The 18,008-nt window shown below is 36.6% G+C and overlaps 1 protein-coding gene and 1 pseudogene across 2 annotated transcripts in view; one reads left to right on the forward strand and one right to left on the reverse strand.

Annotated features, from left to right (window-relative positions):
• The window catches only part of Ostn (osteocrin), a 41,645-nt gene that overhangs the window by 16,297 nt on the left and 7,340 nt on the right, over nt 1–18,008 (forward strand). For both annotated transcript variants that reach the window (XM_021209759.1, XM_029544702.1), the window contains exon 3: nt 778–986. In XM_021209759.1, the coding sequence (XP_021065418.1) occupies nt 778–986 (209 nt within the window). The remainder of the gene's footprint in view (nt 1–777; nt 987–18,008) is intronic.
• On the reverse strand, nt 15,805–16,684 carry LOC110329964 (annotated as a pseudogene).

Raw genomic sequence — 18,008 nt, forward strand, 5'->3', positions numbered from 1 at the left:
TCCGAAGGAAAAAGAGACTTTCCACACTGAACACTCTGATTCTTTTATTCCTCGCATGAAGTACAAAGAGAAACCATAGATAGCAGATAAATAAAATTTGCCTGGAATAGTACTATTCTTGGGGTAGTTCTACACATTGTTTATACTTTGTTAATAAATCATATGGGCTGAGATATTAGTTTCCTGGGGCACAGAAACAGTATTTTCACATCCCTTAACTCTAATGCAGAACCTGGAACACAATGAGATGCCACTGGCTAATGAATGAGTCATGGAAGTAAAACAGGATGACAGAAAAAAAAATTTGGATTTTTGTTGTAAGCAAAGTGTCAGGATAGACATTGCATAGAAGAAATAAAAGCTTAATCAGAGAGCTACTATTCTTGTGTTACTTACACTTTAATAAGAAATGTAAATTTGTGGTAACATATTATTTAAAGTAAATTGTAGTATAGCGACGAAAGAGATACAGAAGTAGTACTATGATAGATAAGGAAGGATGCAGTTGTTCTGGGGCTGAATCTGAAAGACTAATCAGTAAATATGTTAAATTTTAGAATCGTGCTTGGGGAGAGGGGCCGTTATTTTCTCCTGGGTGTATTCTACCTCTGTATGTTTTAGTCCCACAAAGTTTAGTTTTCTTTCTAAATCATAACACTGGGATGATAAAGGGATCAAAAGGTGCGTCATCTAGTGGTAGAAATGGCTATTGCTAATTTTGTACATACTTATATTTCATGATTTAAGTGAATGGGAGTACCTTTATCTTCCCTGTAGGAGTTTGGAGCAGCAAGCTTGCAGCCGCCACCCACAGCCAGAGAAGAGAAGTCAGCCACTGAGCTTGCGGCTAAGCTCCTACTTCTGGATGATCTGGTGTCCTTAGAGAATGATGTATTTGAGACCAAGAAAAAGAGAAGCTTCTCTGGCTTTGGGTCTCCCCTTGACAGACTCTCAGCTGGGTCTGTAGAGCATAGAGGGAAACAAAGGTAGGTGGACAAGGAAAATAACCGCACGGGCAGGCTCTCCCACTTTAGGTTCTGCAACAGGATCACACGATTAAAACATCATGGAAAACTTAGGTGTGAACAGAAAAAGAGTGTGCTGGCCAACTTGTGGGTCAAATGATTATTTAGAAACAGGAGGAATATGGTGGTGTGCATGCATATTTTAGTGTGCTCCTCAGGAAGACATTCTTACATGTAGTTTAAAAAATGATAGTTACTTTAAGATATTATTGTTTGTGGTAGGTAAAGGCAATGTGTATGTGATGAGTACTCAGTCACTTGAGAATGATACTTCAAAGGTATAGGCAGAGCAGTGTTTTCATGTTATTCTTAATACAGATCTTCGTAAAATGATATGAATTAATATATCTTCTACAGTGGATGGTCCGCAGCAAAGGATGCTCAGAATTTGTTTTGAAACACACTTGTTTAAATCAAATTTCTTTTTTTTTTTTTTCTGGCCATGTGTTTCACACAAAATATTCCAGAATCTTTGGATTATTTCTCTTTAAATTGAGTATGAGTACTTACCAATATAAAATCAGATGACGTAATCAATCGGAAGTGTTTTGTAAGCCACTAATAGTTACAGTATGATTAGAATATATTCCTTGATGCTCTCCCTTAATTAATGGTCAAAGAATCACTGAATTACTCTCAGTACATTAAACCACCAATCTACACATATTTCATTTTCCACCCTAAGTATCTGTTCCTCCTGCCGTATATTGCATATTATAGTGCCATAAGAGTCCCCTCATATCCCATCTTATTTTCACTCTCCCCTAATCCCATTATAATATATATATATATATATATATATATTACATAAGTATTTTCCCCTCACTAAAGCTTCTCTGATTCTAACCTAGTTATTTGTTTTTCAAATTGATTGCTTCTGGTCTTTCTTCATCTCTTTCTTTACACTACCTCCACCATTTTATCACAAACCCATCCTCTTCTTCTGTCCCTTAATAATGATCATCTACATAAAAATGTTTGTATGAAACATTACCCATTGATTATATACTGCAAAATATTTCTGGAATAGCAGCACTCCATGCTTTTCTGTCATTGACATATCTTCTGCCAAGAACCCCTTAGTTTATTCAGTATCATGACTGGTTCTGTTTGCTGCTTCCATGATTATGTTGATAATAAAAATGAAGAAAGCCATGTCTCCCAGTCCTGAAAAATTCACAAAGTTCTACTGAGAATGAAACCATTCATTAGAGATTGAAGTTCATTTAAACTGTAATTGAAAACCAACCTATAACCTGTTTTGAAATTTATATATTCTAAAACAGACAAATAGAGATTTAGTTACATTTAGAGTCTAAGTGTGATGTCATACTCCTCCCAGTGGAAAGGAGAAGGAAAACGCATGCACACATCCTTGCATGTGCGCACACACACACACACACACACACACACACACACACACACACACACACATATGCATGCTAAGTAATCCTCAATCAAAATTATAGACATCACCATAAACCAACTTTATGAACCAATGCATTTTTGAGGTTACTTACATAAATGTGGGTGAAGGTTCACATACAGGAGCAGAAAAAGAGATGACTCAATGACAGCTGTATCACCAAAGCTCACTGAGAACTTGAAACACACTGCACAGCCTAATGGTAGCTTAAAATATTGGAACTTGTCCTTTCTAGGTTCCTCAGTTGTTCTGAGCTTCTTCAAGGCAGCTCAGTTTGTCTCTGCTTGTCAGGTTTGTGAGTCATATAAGGCACTTGTCTATATACGCATGTCTTTACTATTTATATACTCTTGGGAAAGGAAGTGTTCTAGTAAATCTGGTTGGTTTCAGGGACTTCCTGATGCTATTTATGAATGTTTAATTCTTATCTAGGGAACTTCTCTGAGGATGGAAAGTTTTCAATTCCAGATGACCAAAGCAACCAGAGATACATTAGCATAAGAATTAGCTACATCGTTACTTTTAAAACTAAGTTAGAATGCTTGTTTTAAGGAAGACAGAGTTGTATTATAGTATATTACCTGACATAATTTATAAGTATAATTAGCAAATATTCAGGAGTAATGATGATAGCAGATAAAATTCTTAATGAAATTTTATCATTTTATATTTAAGTGGGAATAGAAGTGTTTTGAGACTAGATGTTTGTTGACTCCAAAGGAAAAAAGCAAGAAAATTAAATATCAAGTTTAATGTCTTTTGTCTTTAAAATAACAGATAAAAGCTTTAAAGAGAGAAACTCAAAGTTATATGAAAACATTACAGTTGTAGAAATTTTTAATCTGAAGGAAGCTTTCTATCCAACCTTTAACCATTTAGTTCCCAGATAAAAGACACAAACAACCTTTATGTTTACAACAGGCATTCAACAGCACAAGAGCTAGGCAAATATTTGTTATAAGAATCTATTTTTCTATAATAGATTCTATATATTTCTATAATAGATAATCCTGAATTATTACTTACTAAAACTGTTTCATATGGGTTGCTCTAAACTCCAGTTGGTCAGGTCACAGAGCCACATTTTCATAAACTCACCTAACTTATAGTGGCTTCTCCTTCCTCCTTACCTTCTTCTCTCCTTGTGGATCTCCTCTGAGCCTCTAGGCCCAGGAACCCTAAAACCCACTTACATTGCTTCTGCCCAGCTATTGGTTGCCAGAATCTTTATTCACCCATCAGAAATAACTTGAGGGTAAGGTCACAAAGCTCCCTTGGGTCTAAATGCAGTCTCTGCGACAACCAGGTCTTGGGGACCCACACTTAGTATTACAATACATAACAAAAGACCAAGCCTCAACACATTAGTACAAAAACCACTATGAAAATAAAATTCATAACATCCCTATGAATAATAGAGATAAAAAGGAAACACAATGGAGACATGCAATAATGTAAAAACTCATAATCACATCTGCTAAAGCATTATTAAAATCAATTGCAGACAGAAAAGTCAGTGGAGATAACCTGAGTATTAAGGTCTGAGCATTTTCAGGAGGGCAGGATATGGTGTATGCCTGAGCAAAGACCCTGGCACGTGAGACCCTGTGCCTTTCTCCAAAACTGAAAACAAAGTCATAAATTATATCTTCTCGGACTGAGTGATAAAGGAAAACTTCAATCCCATTTTGTATTGAAGGAATATGATTAGAGGTAAGACAATTAAGAAGGGTAAAGAAAAAGAAACGGACAAATGCAAATTACATAATAAAAAAATAAGTTAATTAAGCGCTAGGAAGATGGTTGAGTGGTTAAACATACTTCATGCTCTTGTTGAAGACCTGGGTTTGATTCTGAGCACCCACATAGCAACTCACAACCATCTGTAACTCCAGTCAGTCCTAGCAGAACTGATGCCTTCTTCAGCAATTTACAGGCATCAGACATACATGTGATACATAGGCATACATGCAGAGGAAACACCCATACTCAAAAAAACTTTAATTAATTTAAATGGAAAAACATTTAACAGCATTCATATAGAAAGAAACAAAAGTGGTAAGAAGTAGAAAATTAAATCATTAAATTCTGCTAAGTATTTAAAATAGTTATGTAACATGTAACTTAAAATAATACCAGATCATATAGCTAATTCATGAACTGATATAAATGAAATTATATATATCTCAGTTGATAATACAGTTACTACACAAAAATGATTTAAACTGAGTAAATCAAGAAATAATTTTACCACACATCTCTGTTAAGAGGGATATAGGAAATGCCTATAACCAAGATCAGTAGTAAGATTCCAGATTTAGATGCACGCAGTTCTGGGTTAAGCTATCTAGCACCAAGAAATATATTGAAAGAAAATAAACCTTAAAACTTTCTTCAGAAATTATACTATGGCTGATGATATTGATATTTCTATCCTAACAGTATTGATCATATATCATGGGATAACATGTATAAACATATATTTAATAATTCATTATTCCTGATGCTAACAAGAATTGAGGTTCACAGACGTGGAAAAATGAGATAGTCATTAGACAAAACTGTCAAATAAAATGTATCCTCCGATATGACAAGATTTCAAACAGCTTATGAGATATTTATATTAGTCAAAACTGCAAAAAAAAACATTTTATTTAATTTTAATTTACTGAAAATTAATCCAAAAAATCAGCAATCTTTAACAAGCAGCTTGAGTGCTAAGACTGCCACATGGAGGTCCCTTCTCACTTAAGGAATATGCGAAACTCCTCAGAGACAGAGCTGTACTAAATTTCCTTTAAGATCTTGATATACCTGATATGAGAGAGCTTTCTTGTAAGACAGCCTGGCCAAGGGACTCAAGCACACACTTAGAAACATTCCTGCTGAGGATTACTCTGAGCTGCACTTGAAACACAAGCTACACAGTGTTAATAGTTTAAGGCCATGATTGAGCAATGGTGTTTTAAACTGTTAGCTTCCTTTAAAGAATGCTTTAAGGAATGCTTCCTTTAAAGAATAGTTTTCTAGCTCACTGTGAAAACTTGTGCATGAAGGGAGTTTTAAGCCTACCTTTCTTGCATGAACTCTACCTCTCAGAGATGTAAACTTTTCTATTCAATCTCTATTTTCTTATTATCTGGAAAATATAGGAAATGATGTGTTTGTAGATGAGAAAGAAAGCTTCTTTTATGGGATTATTGTGGCTAACAAGTAAGAATGGATTAATGGAGTATCCATAACCTAAAACTCTAATGCTGTCCTGAATCTAGACACTGCCACCAACTTCTGCTGTCACTACAGAGGAAAAGGTCATCTTATGGCCACCTTTCACATGGTCATCATGTGAAAGAACCCCTAGTTCCAGTAAGGTAGCATTGTTGAAATACAATAAAAAGAAAGAGAAGAAAAATTAATTTTATCTTTAGATCTAGATACCAATTTTCAGCAAATGTTAAGTCAGAAATCCTTCAGCAATGCTTTGGGGAAGCAAGCAAGCACAAAATCCTGACTGTGGAAAACTGAAAAACAAAGAGCTTGAATTTTGTATAGGGAAAAAAATGATGGAAGGAAAAGGGATGTTAACAATACATAGAATTAAGGGACTCAACTACTACTTCAGTCTCTTTGGTAAATCCTGATTTAACAATGATAGTGTTCTAAAGTGTGAATCTATAAGAAGCAGTATGAGTGAGAACAGGAACTACTTAATGATGCCAAATAGTTTTTAGGAAAATGATGACAAGATAAAAATGGCATACTCAGTTAAATATTTAAACATGAAATTATAGGTACCCCTTGAAATGTGGTTTGATATTACCTTATGAATCCAGAATAAATTGAGAAATCTATCAGTGTAAAATGCATTTAATACACCTGACCTACTGAACTCAGTGACACATTACCTGTAGAAGAAAGCTTGTTTACTCTGAGTGGAACTCCAAAGAGTCATATATACTGCCAGCTCAGGAAAAGACCGAAAATCAAAATACGATTTCTATTCATGGCTTTCTTGCCATCCTCAAACCAAAAATTGAAAGTTAAAATGCAATACAATGTTCAAAGGCCATCCATTTCTATCTGAATTTTGCTTGAAAATAATACGTGGTGGGGCCATGTGGAATGAAGCAATATAAGGGTCCATTGCATAATTTTTATCTTGGAAAGCATCTGGAATATTATATAAGTTTCAATTAAACAATGAAGCAAATACTAAATTAGAACTAGTATATGATGTACTAAGAAAAGTATTCTAAATATGTAAAAAAGATATGGAGGAGAGAATGAGAAGTTGAAACATATAAATAATTCAGTCTACCAAGAACTTTTTGTGAACAAAAAGAAGAGCTAAAATAATATTTGAAGATATAATTTCTGGAAGTATGCAAAAAATAGTAATATATATATTAATATACATGCTACTGTATATACAAATTACCAAGTAAATCTTAACAAATATAGTTAGTATCATTATTTTTATAATAGTGCCTCCTTGTAATCCCACAATATGGGAGGCTAAAGGATATGAATTGACAGGAAAAAAATCACAGAATCAAAAGGAAAGAAAGAAATTAAATAAAACATTGCTCTTACTTTTCTAAGGGAAAATAAACAGCATCAGAAGTGACTCTAACTTTGGAGCATCACTTGAGAAGGTGACATAGGACATTTCAGGTTCCATGTGGTTAATAAGAACAGGAAAGGTAAAAATAAATAAATAAATAAATAAATAAATAAATAAATAAATAAACCATAAATAAATAAATAAATAAATAAATAAATAAATCCCAGAAGGAGAACTCAGCCATACACAGGAATGCTGTCACAGCCAGTAAATATTCCTGGACCCAAGTTGTGGGCCAGCAACTATTGCTATATAAAATGAAAGAGGACTCTCGTAGAATTGATCCCCATGACAAGCTAAGTGAGGGTCTTTAGCTTTTCCCATTTTCATGGGCCTCTCTCCACCTCCACCTTTTCCCAGAATCTTGGCCATGCTAAGGAAAGGGAATACATTTGTTCACACAGTGGCTGACCTTCATGTTTGAGGAATATAAGATTTGTTCTAACTTAATATCTTAAATGATTTATATTTAATTTGAGACATAATACTTTATGCATTAGAATCACATTTCAAGGGCATCCTATCTAAAATGTTCTGGCATCACTCATATTCAGGGGAAAGACACAGGAATTCATGTTCTTACTCTTAAAGCATGTGATTTATATATAAAACAGGTTGAAACCAAAGGGAGGTAGGTTTTTAACTACTGCAGAAAGCATTTCTATAATCCTGGAGTTTGAACCCATTTTCATTTCAACTCAAAGTTTTCTATGAGTGACAAAGGTCTGAGCATTTAATACCTCCTGACTTGTTCTCTGCACGGACAATCGAAGTAAAGGCTTTGTTTCAATTACATGCTGCTAAAACTGAGAAATCCATTCCTGTCTGTATTGGTAGATTAGGTTTATAGGAGTGCACGTGTCTGGTCTGAGAGAACAGAGCTGTGAACGTTATGCACATTTATTGTATACGTGTAAAACAATATTTAGGAAGGGAGAAAACTGTATGCTTTGGAGAGGTTTCCTTAGAGATGAAAACAGAAGTATGGAGGAAAGCCAGAGAAACAAGAGAGAGTTAAACAAACCAGAGTGCATGTCAGGGCATATGAAGTAATGGAAGGGGTCTAATCCTTCCCATTTTCTGTTATTTGGCATATTTTTAATCTAAATATGACACCAAGTTTATTTTTAGGTGCTTGGGAGAATTACTTTGACTTATAAGGAAAATTCAACTATAATTTAATTTAAATTTTTTCCCCCATTTCAGCACACTTATTTAATGTCAGATGTTAATGACTGCCCACCCCATTTGTGTAAATAACAAGAGGAAGGTGCAATTCCATTCTCAGTATACAGAATGACCCTTTAATGCAATTGCTACTGATGATTTAATGCAATTGCCTGGAATATTTCTGAAGAATGATTTTTCACAACATTGAATATATCTTGCAAATGCAATAACATTACTCTATATTTGAACATTTTTACAAGTATTACTCATGTAATCCCATTATTATTTTGAGGTCAGAAAGCCAAGAAATATTACAAGAATTACATGACACTTCAGAAATAGAAATTTTTGAAGACTATTTCACCAGAAGGCTGTATAGAAACTCTCAATATAGTCTAATGATGGTAGCCACGCAATATCCGAATGGCCTGGCCTAAGCACACACTGAAAGAGGAGTCTGTATATCAGGAAAAAATTAAGAAATTAGAATCCAGTGGGTGGCATTAAAGAATATAACTCACTGAAAATCTTAACAATGGAGTTTGGGGAGGACAGAAAAAAATAATTTCAAGATCTCTATTGTTCCTTCTCCCCTCTCTCCAGCCAAGGCCCTCTATAGCTGGACTCAACAGAAAACCAAGAAACAAAGGGACATTTATGTATTCCAGATAGTTCAACCTCCCAGGGTTGAATTTATATGAGTAAATATGAACAGGCAAGTCAGAAGAGAAGATGAAAGATGCCTATTTCAATTACTCACATACTATATAACTAGATCAGTAAATCAGAGCATTATTCTTATAAATTTAGGACAGAAGAACTCCATAAAATATAATTAGAAAAGAAAACTTATACCTTACCCACATGTATTCAAATCAACCCTGGAAGATTGTCTTCATTCCTCAAGTGATATTAAGGGCAGGTCCTATGATGCCTCTATTCACATGCAGGGAATAAACACATTTCCTTTCACTTTTGTCTTTTTGTTTGTTTGTTTGTTTTTGGGTTTTTTTTCGAGACAGAGTTTCTCTGTGTAGCCCTGGCTGTCCTGGAACTCACTCTGTAGACCAGGCTGGCCTCGAACTCAGAAATCCGACTGCCTCTGCCTCCCGAGTGCTGGGATTAAAGGCGTGTGCCACCTGCTTGTGGACGTTGTACATCGTGGTGCGCACTAGGCTCCGCACCACGATGTACAACGTCCACAAGCAGTCTTCCAACCAAATATGCAGTAAAGCAATACTGACAAGCACTATCAAAATCTATCTTTGTGAGCAACTGTGGCTTCTTAAGTCCCCTTGAAGAGGGATGTTTCTGCTGACCATGACATAGCATCTACTGGAACTGTTTTTTGTTTGTTTGTTTGTTTGTTTGTTTTTTTGTTTTTNGAGACAGGGTTTCTCTGTNTAGCCCTGGCTGTCCTGGAACTCACTNNGTAGACCAGGCTGGCCTCGAACTCAGAAATCCGNCTGCCTCTGCCTCCCNAGTGCTGGGATTAAAGGCCTGCGCCACCAGGCCCGGCTTGGAACTGTTTTTAAACTCTTGCCCCAAGTAGTGCTTTCCCTCTCAGTAGCCAAGTATACTTTTCATCTTTGTCTCAGCTTCCTGACTTTTCATTCAGCAGCAGCACCACCAGCATTCCTGCAGATGTGTACCCCATCACAGCTGGCAGAGAGCCTTCAGACATGCCCCTGTCATATGTAACCCAAGGCAACTCTAGCCACAGGGTCCATATTTTGGTCAGTGAATAAAGCTGCTTCATGAACAGTTCCCTCCTTACTGCATGGAGCAGGTTCTCACAGTTTTTTGTTCTGAGATACCGAATATCTGGTCTAGCAACAGATTCTCTCAGTGGTGTTTCTCAAGGCCTTCTCTTCTTGGAAGGTAGAAGAAAAGCACTTCTGTTGTCCAGTAACTTGACCCTTAGAAATTCCTCCTGACCCATTTGACAATACTCCCTTTGGGATGTAAGAACGGAAACAATCAGTTGTAGCAACATGCTTTCAAATATTATATAACCTATTGCCTCACTTGAGAGTGCAAAAGGAAATATTTGCTACCTAGTCTATTTTCAGTTTTTCTACAGTTTTGGAGTGATCAAAACCAAATACTAAAATAAAGAATATCTTTGTAAGATGCCTGACTCATGAAAAAAGAAAGAGATATTATGATCCTCATTTTATTACATAATTTCAGGCAGATAAATTACTTCCCTGATACAATCTAGCTATAAATTATGCATCCTCATTTAACTTCAAGTTTAATGACATTCCATTTAAAATTATTTCATACACAGAAATTAAAACTCCATGGGAATAATGTGCTTATCAAAGACCAGGAAATATAGTTAACTTTAACTATGTGCATTAAGTAAATTCTCAGCATTCCATACCAATGATATATGGTCTCTTGGCCTACACCAGTTGGAGATCCAGGCTAAAGTGGAGAATAGTGGTGTCATAGTCAATTTACTGGCATGACTGTACTTCTCAATGGTAGTCCCCAAAATCAAGATGAACAGCCTAATATTTTACATGCTTTTTGATGTACTGTAAGGCAATGTGACAGACCTGGGCCAGCTGAGTCATCTCACAGTCTGTGCTAATTTTTTTCAACTTCTATTTGGTGATGCCTAGAGGGAGTAATTCAAATGGGCTCCATTTCAGATGTTAGAACACACGAAAGGTTACAGAGGATAGTGCCCCTTTTACAGGCCCCTGTGCTCCTTGTTAAAAGGCCTGTCTATGCACTGGAAAATGCCTTCGAGCATAATGATCTTGGACCCCACTTGCCAGGGCTCGCTTTTTATTGCCAATCTCTTCTCACCTCAGCACCACATGATTGTCAACCTCATCTAACTTACATACGACGCTTAATAACTTTCTCTCAAAAGGATAATGCTGAGTTGAAAGAGTGATTGTCATGTACTTTATTATCACTTCCAAAAAAGAAATTTCAGTGCAGCATTTTAGTGTAAGTCTATTTGCTAGATGGAAGTATGGTAGGGACGCAATGTACATTAAGGATGAGAATTAAAATTAAAAACTAGTACAAAGAAACAAATGAAAAGGTAGAAGTTTAAAAGAAAAAGTTTTCATTGCGTCCTCAAGAAGGTCAAAAGTCAACCCAGTGAAGATCACTGTGTTTTAGCCTGCATCACTATAAGCCAGTGAAGATAACGTGCCTTAGCCTACATCACTATAAGCCAGTGAAGATCACTGTGTCTTAGCCTGCATCACTATAAGCCAGTGAAGATAACTGTGTCTTAGCCTGCATCACTATAAGCATTCCTAGTGAACTGGCACTGCATTGTCTTGATTATTTGGGTCTCAGTATTTAATTCAGTGCTTGGGTTCTCTGTCTGAAGGCTTGTGTGTTCACAGAGCTCATTACTTGTAGAAAATACTTTAGAAGATAACATTATAAGGGCAGCACCATCATCACAAATGTAATAGAATCTGTAAGCTAAATTACTACCCTTGAGATAGCATGCTAAATCAGACATAACCATTCTTGCTGAAGCAGCATTTCTCTTTATGATCTAAACTCACCTGTGACCCCACAACTTAAGAAGGCACTTCCATTAGGAAATGCCTAACATCTTGTTCCCACCCTTTAAACTCTCCTTCCCAGAGAAAGAATAGCCTGAAGCTGCTTGTTCATTTGAGCAGGAGGGACTGAACATGCTCACTGTATCTATTTGCTTCCTATATTTATGGGGTAATAAGTCCTTTCTATGCAAGTCTATCTAATGCATAAAGGCCTTTGACATGCTGGTGGACTACCTTGTTGGTCCCCCCCCCCCTTTAGAGAAAAATCCAAGCATGTTTGTTTTATGCACAAAAACTATGTAAGAAAAACGTCTTGAGGTCCTCAATTTTGGATGCTTATTTGCCTAGCAATTCATTGTCTAATACTTTGGTTCTTGTGAAATTGGAAAGCACACCTATTGGGGTAGTGTCTCTGAACACCATAGGGATTGTATAGTAGTGTGTAATCACTCACCCTTGAATTCTGCAACTTAATTACCAAAATGGAGAATCCAGAAAGGATGAGGGTCATGTTCAAATCAACTTGGAATGAACAGAAATAATGAGGGTCATGTTCAAATCAACTTGAAATGAATGGTATGGCATGTGATGTTAGACTGAAAAAAACCCCAGCAAGGCCCCAAGATGTATTAAAGGAAATGCCTACAATTCATGGTCAAATTTGAAAATAGATAGTTAAAAGGACTTTCAATGTTAAAACAAAACAAAACAAAACAAAACATGAATTTGAGTCATGAAGCTGTTTTGAGTAGTCAGCATATAATGTATTTTTTTCTTCAAAAACCACAACTATGATTAATATAAAAATATGATGTAAATAATCAATGTATGTACTTGGCTCAACCTCTTGACAAGGACTGCAATTATTTGAGGTTCCCTGGAGACCAGAGAATCTATTACCAAAATGGCCCACTCACATGGCTAGAATGTCCCTGTTTCTCTCAGGATATTGGCAAAAGATTTCCATATTTTGCCTTGTGGACATTTTATAAGGCTCTTAGGAAAACGCCAGCTAGATACCCATCAGACTAAGAAAGGCAGAAAGCACAGTAGTTTACAGAACTTCTCATGGTACCATTTATGCCCTGACTATAGAAGTTGACATTGTCCGTGTAGAAGACTATACAGTGAAGGAATTATTGAGACCTAAATTGAAACCTGGCTGCTTCAGACTTGATAATAGTTTCTACCATAATATAATTTGCTGTTTTAATGATCTAAATTATGAACCTATTGAAAAGAACATTCTCTCTCTGTCTCTCTGTCTTTTCGTTTCTGTATCTCTGTACTCTGTCTCTGCTTCTCTCTCCATTTATATCCTACAACACATATTCTTAGGTAAAATATGACTTACAACTAACCAAATTCAACAAGGAAGAATTTTACATGAGTACAATTTCACAAGTTTATGTCGCATGTGCTGCAGAGATCACATACTGTCATGTCATCCATCTCCTCCCCAGAATCTCATGGCCTTCATGGTCTTTATGGTAACAACTTTGTCTAAAGACATCAAAATTGCCCAAGTGATAAATCACTTGGAAGAGGAAGACATATTCATAACAATTTTAGTTTGCTACAGATCGACTTAGACCAAAGAATCAATGCAGTTCTAGTCAAAGCTGCAATAAGATTTCAAGTAACTCAATATGCTGAATCTGTTATTACAAGAGAGAAAGAACTCATTAAATGGAAACAATTGTATACATTGAGGTAACATTAAAGATTATCTTTAAGAAAAAGGAAAGTAAATGGCAGAGGTAGAAGATAATCAAGTATATAACACTGATAAGGTGTCATATTCCTTTTATTCTAAGTTCAGTTACCATCAAATTTGAAAGAAAATCAAATAAATATGAAAAAAAACAGATTTAAGTAGACACTCCAAAAGAAAAAAATCCAAGTTGGCAATGAGCAAATGAAAAGCTACATTGGCAATATAAGAGTCAATATTACAAGCAGTATATCATAGTCGATAAGATATCAGGTTGTCAAAACTATAAAGACATGCCCCAGGGTCTGGGACACTCTTGAAATAGCAGAAACTGTGGCACATTGCCTTTGGGTGTGTAAATTGATACAAATACAGAAAACAATCTGATACTGAACAACACAATTAAATATGGTCATAGGTGGCATTTCCGATTTTGAAAATACACTGTCCAGAAATCCCTAAAATTAAAGGATGTATACATCTTGTATGAGGCAGTTTTCAACTGAACAGTATTTAACAACACCAAACAATTCAAATCCCCAGACTTTCCTGGGAGGCAGGATGAACAGACAAATGCTAAGTATCCATCCAATAGAAAGCAAAGGGAAGGGAGGGAAGGGGAGGGGAGGGGAGAGGAGGGAAAGGGAGGGGAGGGGAGGGGAGGGGAGGGGGAGGGACTATAGCTACACATGTCAACACAAACGCATTTCAAAATGCATAGCTTTGCTGTGAGAGAGACTTTATATATGATGCCTTTTATTTCAGATTTAGTGAGGTATGATTGACAAAAATTAAAGTTTTTTAATTTTTTAAATTTTTTTCCATAGAAACAGACTTGGTCTGATGACATGACCCAGGGAGTAAAAGTGCTTGCCTAATGTCTTTGGTTAAGAGAACTGATCCCCCAAATTGTTCTTTCAACTACACTGCACAACCCATACACACACACACACACACACACACACACACACACACACACACACACACAGAGACAGAGACAGAGACAGAGNCAGAGACAGAGACAGAGACAGACAGAGAGAGACAGAGAGAGAGAGGGTTTTTGGATATGAAAATAAATAAAAATGATTTTTGACATAAACATACATTGTGAAATTATTGCCCCCATCAAGCTAATTGATCTATCTTTTGCCTCATATGGTATCTGGTTTTATAATGAGAGCACAGGATTTCCTCATTTAACAAACATCTAATGCATCACATGTTCTTCAGGCATAATTATTAATGCAGTTATTTTTAATAACCATTATTCACACTGGTAACACTATCAGTCATAAGCAATATTACTTTGTACCTTGGGTTTGCAGCACACAAAATTCTAAAACTGCCTGAAGTAAGTACCATGCTTTAGAACAACACACACGAGATAAAGAGAGGCAAGAACATGACTTGACTAAGCTTGAGTCCACAAAAGACTCCTGGAACTTGGCAGCCAGCAGCATGCCACGTGGGAGGGGACAGTGGAATGTCTACTGTCCAAGTAAAATTCTGTATCGTTTGCTGGTGCTGAAAGCTTGTATGCTGTTTTCATTTTCTTTAATCACTCGGTGATAATTGATGCACCCACTGGCTTACATGGGGTAAAGCTTAATGAAATGCTTAAGTACAATTCTTCTACTGCGCTTTTATAGTGGTAAGCCAGCTTTAGAGAGAAAGATGGATATAAAGATCAAAGAAAATCCTATTTGTCGTGAAAGGTATATTTTATTGCAAATGTAGAAGGCATGTTGAAGCTAAAGGATCCAAAAAATGTGCTTTGTTAGTGTGACAGATAAGCCATCTCTTTAAACTTCTAACATTTTTCTTTTTCTTTTTTTTTTTTTAATGCTCCACATGTGATGGGTTTATTTTACTCTGATACAAAACCCAAGATCTCACTAGAGCAGAGACTGATTAAAAAAAAAAAAAAAAAACCGTGAAAAAGCAGACTGGGACATGCAGGACGCGATGTACAGACTGGGACATGCAGGACGCGATGTACAGACTGGGGAGGCAGATCACTTTCCTTTAGCATGACACTAGGTTGTTGCTGAGGAACATATTTAACTCTGCAGAGCTCAACTGAAATGTGGCACAAACATGGCATGTCCAGGCATGCCTTCAAGGACCTTCCATTGGATGGATCGGTAGTCTCTAGACTTCAGTGTGGGAAGAATTACGATTCTTTGGAAGAATTAAAAGTTCACACTTTCGAAATGTCACAGAATTTTAAAGCCAAAACATAGTGGGTTCATTTCTCTTCATTTCCAGGGACAAGTGATACTCCACTCAAAACCCCATTAAACCTCCAGTTCAAACCCCAATCCAACCCTATGGCCTCCTGTATTGAAGTTCTCTCCACCTATTAAAGCTGACAGCGTCCGTTTGACTCCTGGTTGGAGGGTCTGTGCATAACCCAGTCCAATTAAACTGGCATCATTTACTTTAAAAGATAGACAAGTTTTACAATCCAGCTTATACTTAGCAGCAACGCCAACCTGAGTGTTGCTGCTGCCAGCTGCCCACACCACGTTTACTGACGGTTCAACCTTCTCGTTAACTTTCTGGTAGATAGAGTCTCCAAATTCAGTGCCATCATTCACATGAGTCTGGAGTTGGAAGTCTGCAGCCCTGTAACCGAGAGCAAAATTGTTCGGAGACAGTTTGGCTTTGGCTGTGTCAAACTCATCTGATAGCCTGCAAACCAACCTTCAAAGGCCAATACAGCCCAGCCACAGATGGTCAGTCCAGAAAATAAAAATCTAGATCAACGTTACTCCCGACTCTAAAACAATCCCGTTTATAGGAGGCCTTTAATTTCTCACTCTTCTCTTCTGTGTTTGGCACAAATATGGTATCAAGAGTCAATTTCAACCCTTCAGCCAACTTATTTTCCCAAGAGAATTCTGTCCCAAGAGTATTGTCTGTATTCTATTTTTGGGTGAAGGTGAGCCCATAGTGGCAGACTTTATATTTGGTCTCTAGGTTGCCTGATGGTGTTCCTGGTGTCAGTATAATAATGACCTGAAGTAGAAAATTCAATCATTCCACTCCAAGACTTGATTTTCAGATCTATTTTGACCATGCCAAACCCACACCCTTTGTTAAAGACATCCTTGGCAGCCTTTCCTAGGTCGCAGGAAGTTGGTGTGTTACACATATCTACAACCTGAGGGTGGGCCCGTCTCCCTCCTCCAAGGATATTTTTTTTATAGAAATGGCAGGTTCTTTCACCTGCATCTAATCTAAGCCATGCCACGCCATCATCGTTTTGTCACGAGAGGGACTAGACAGAAGTACAGCTCTCCTGTGTGATCTTACACTGTCTACCTTTCCTTGTGTCCACACTGTGTACTACCATCGGCACATCTGTCAGAGTTGGGTACATATGTGTTATCACCAAAAAATGTTAAGGAAACTACTTGCTTGCCATGTTATTTTTGAACTGTTATAAAAGTAGAGAAACTCCTTGAATTCCTGCGCCATTTTGACTTTCATGGACTTTTTAAATACAATTGTTTTTATGGGTTTTATATGTGCTGATTTGTTTATATGCTGAGCAGATTTATATGCACAAGCCTATAATTAATTACTTCTAAATATCTGTAAGCCTTTGTGGTGGATGCCACATTTGATAAGATGAATTAAAGTGATTAAGATGCTAGAACAAAGCCACATGCTACCTGTCTCTGCCCACTGAGTCTGGTCCTCTGCTCTGAAGTACCTCAAATAATCTGGAAATAATTCAACTGGACTAGGAAGAACACCAGCTAAATATGTGTGTAAATGTCTGTGTGTGTGTGGATGTGTTTGTGTGTGTGACTACTGCTCTATTTTCAACATCAACTGGGCACACAAGAGATAAAAACAAAAATATAACTACAGAGAACCTAACAAGTAAGTGCTTTGGATTAATAATCAATTCTAACAGATAGAAATACCAGCTATTACTGGAATTTTATCAGAAAATAATGAGTTGCCTATAACAGAATTGTAGAGGTAGCCAGAAACAGGAAGTCAAAGATTTAATAAATGGTCATGTCCTAATTCCCAGGTTCAAACACATTTTAGATCAGACCTTAGAACAGTCAGAGGGTAGAATTGTGGAGTTTGGACAGAGGAAAGTTGATTATTTTGTTTTCTCCACAAGGGCAGCCTCTGCTTATTTGTTTAAACAGGAAATCATCAACTACAGCAAATTAAGAAAACTGTTATTGACAGTCATTTTACCTTAGAAACCAAGAAATGTTCCATTGTAATTTATATACTCTATAAGAATATACACTTATTTTTAAAAACCCCTAATATGCACTATTTTCACAGCATGTGAACCTAAAGTGGCTTTGGGAACAGAAATCAGCATCTAAGTCTCAGCTGCATTTTCTTTCCCTTTTAAACCTGGGAGGATTTGATTCTTTTCTTCTTCTTCTTCTTCTTCTTCTTCTTCTTCTTCTTCTTCTTCTTCTTCTTCTTCTTCTTCTTCTTCTTCTTCTTCTTCTTCTTC

Source organism: Mus pahari, chromosome 12 (assembly GCF_900095145.1).
Source record: "Mus pahari chromosome 12, PAHARI_EIJ_v1.1, whole genome shotgun sequence".
In the NCBI taxonomy this organism is placed as follows: Eukaryota; Metazoa; Chordata; class Mammalia; order Rodentia; family Muridae; genus Mus; species Mus pahari.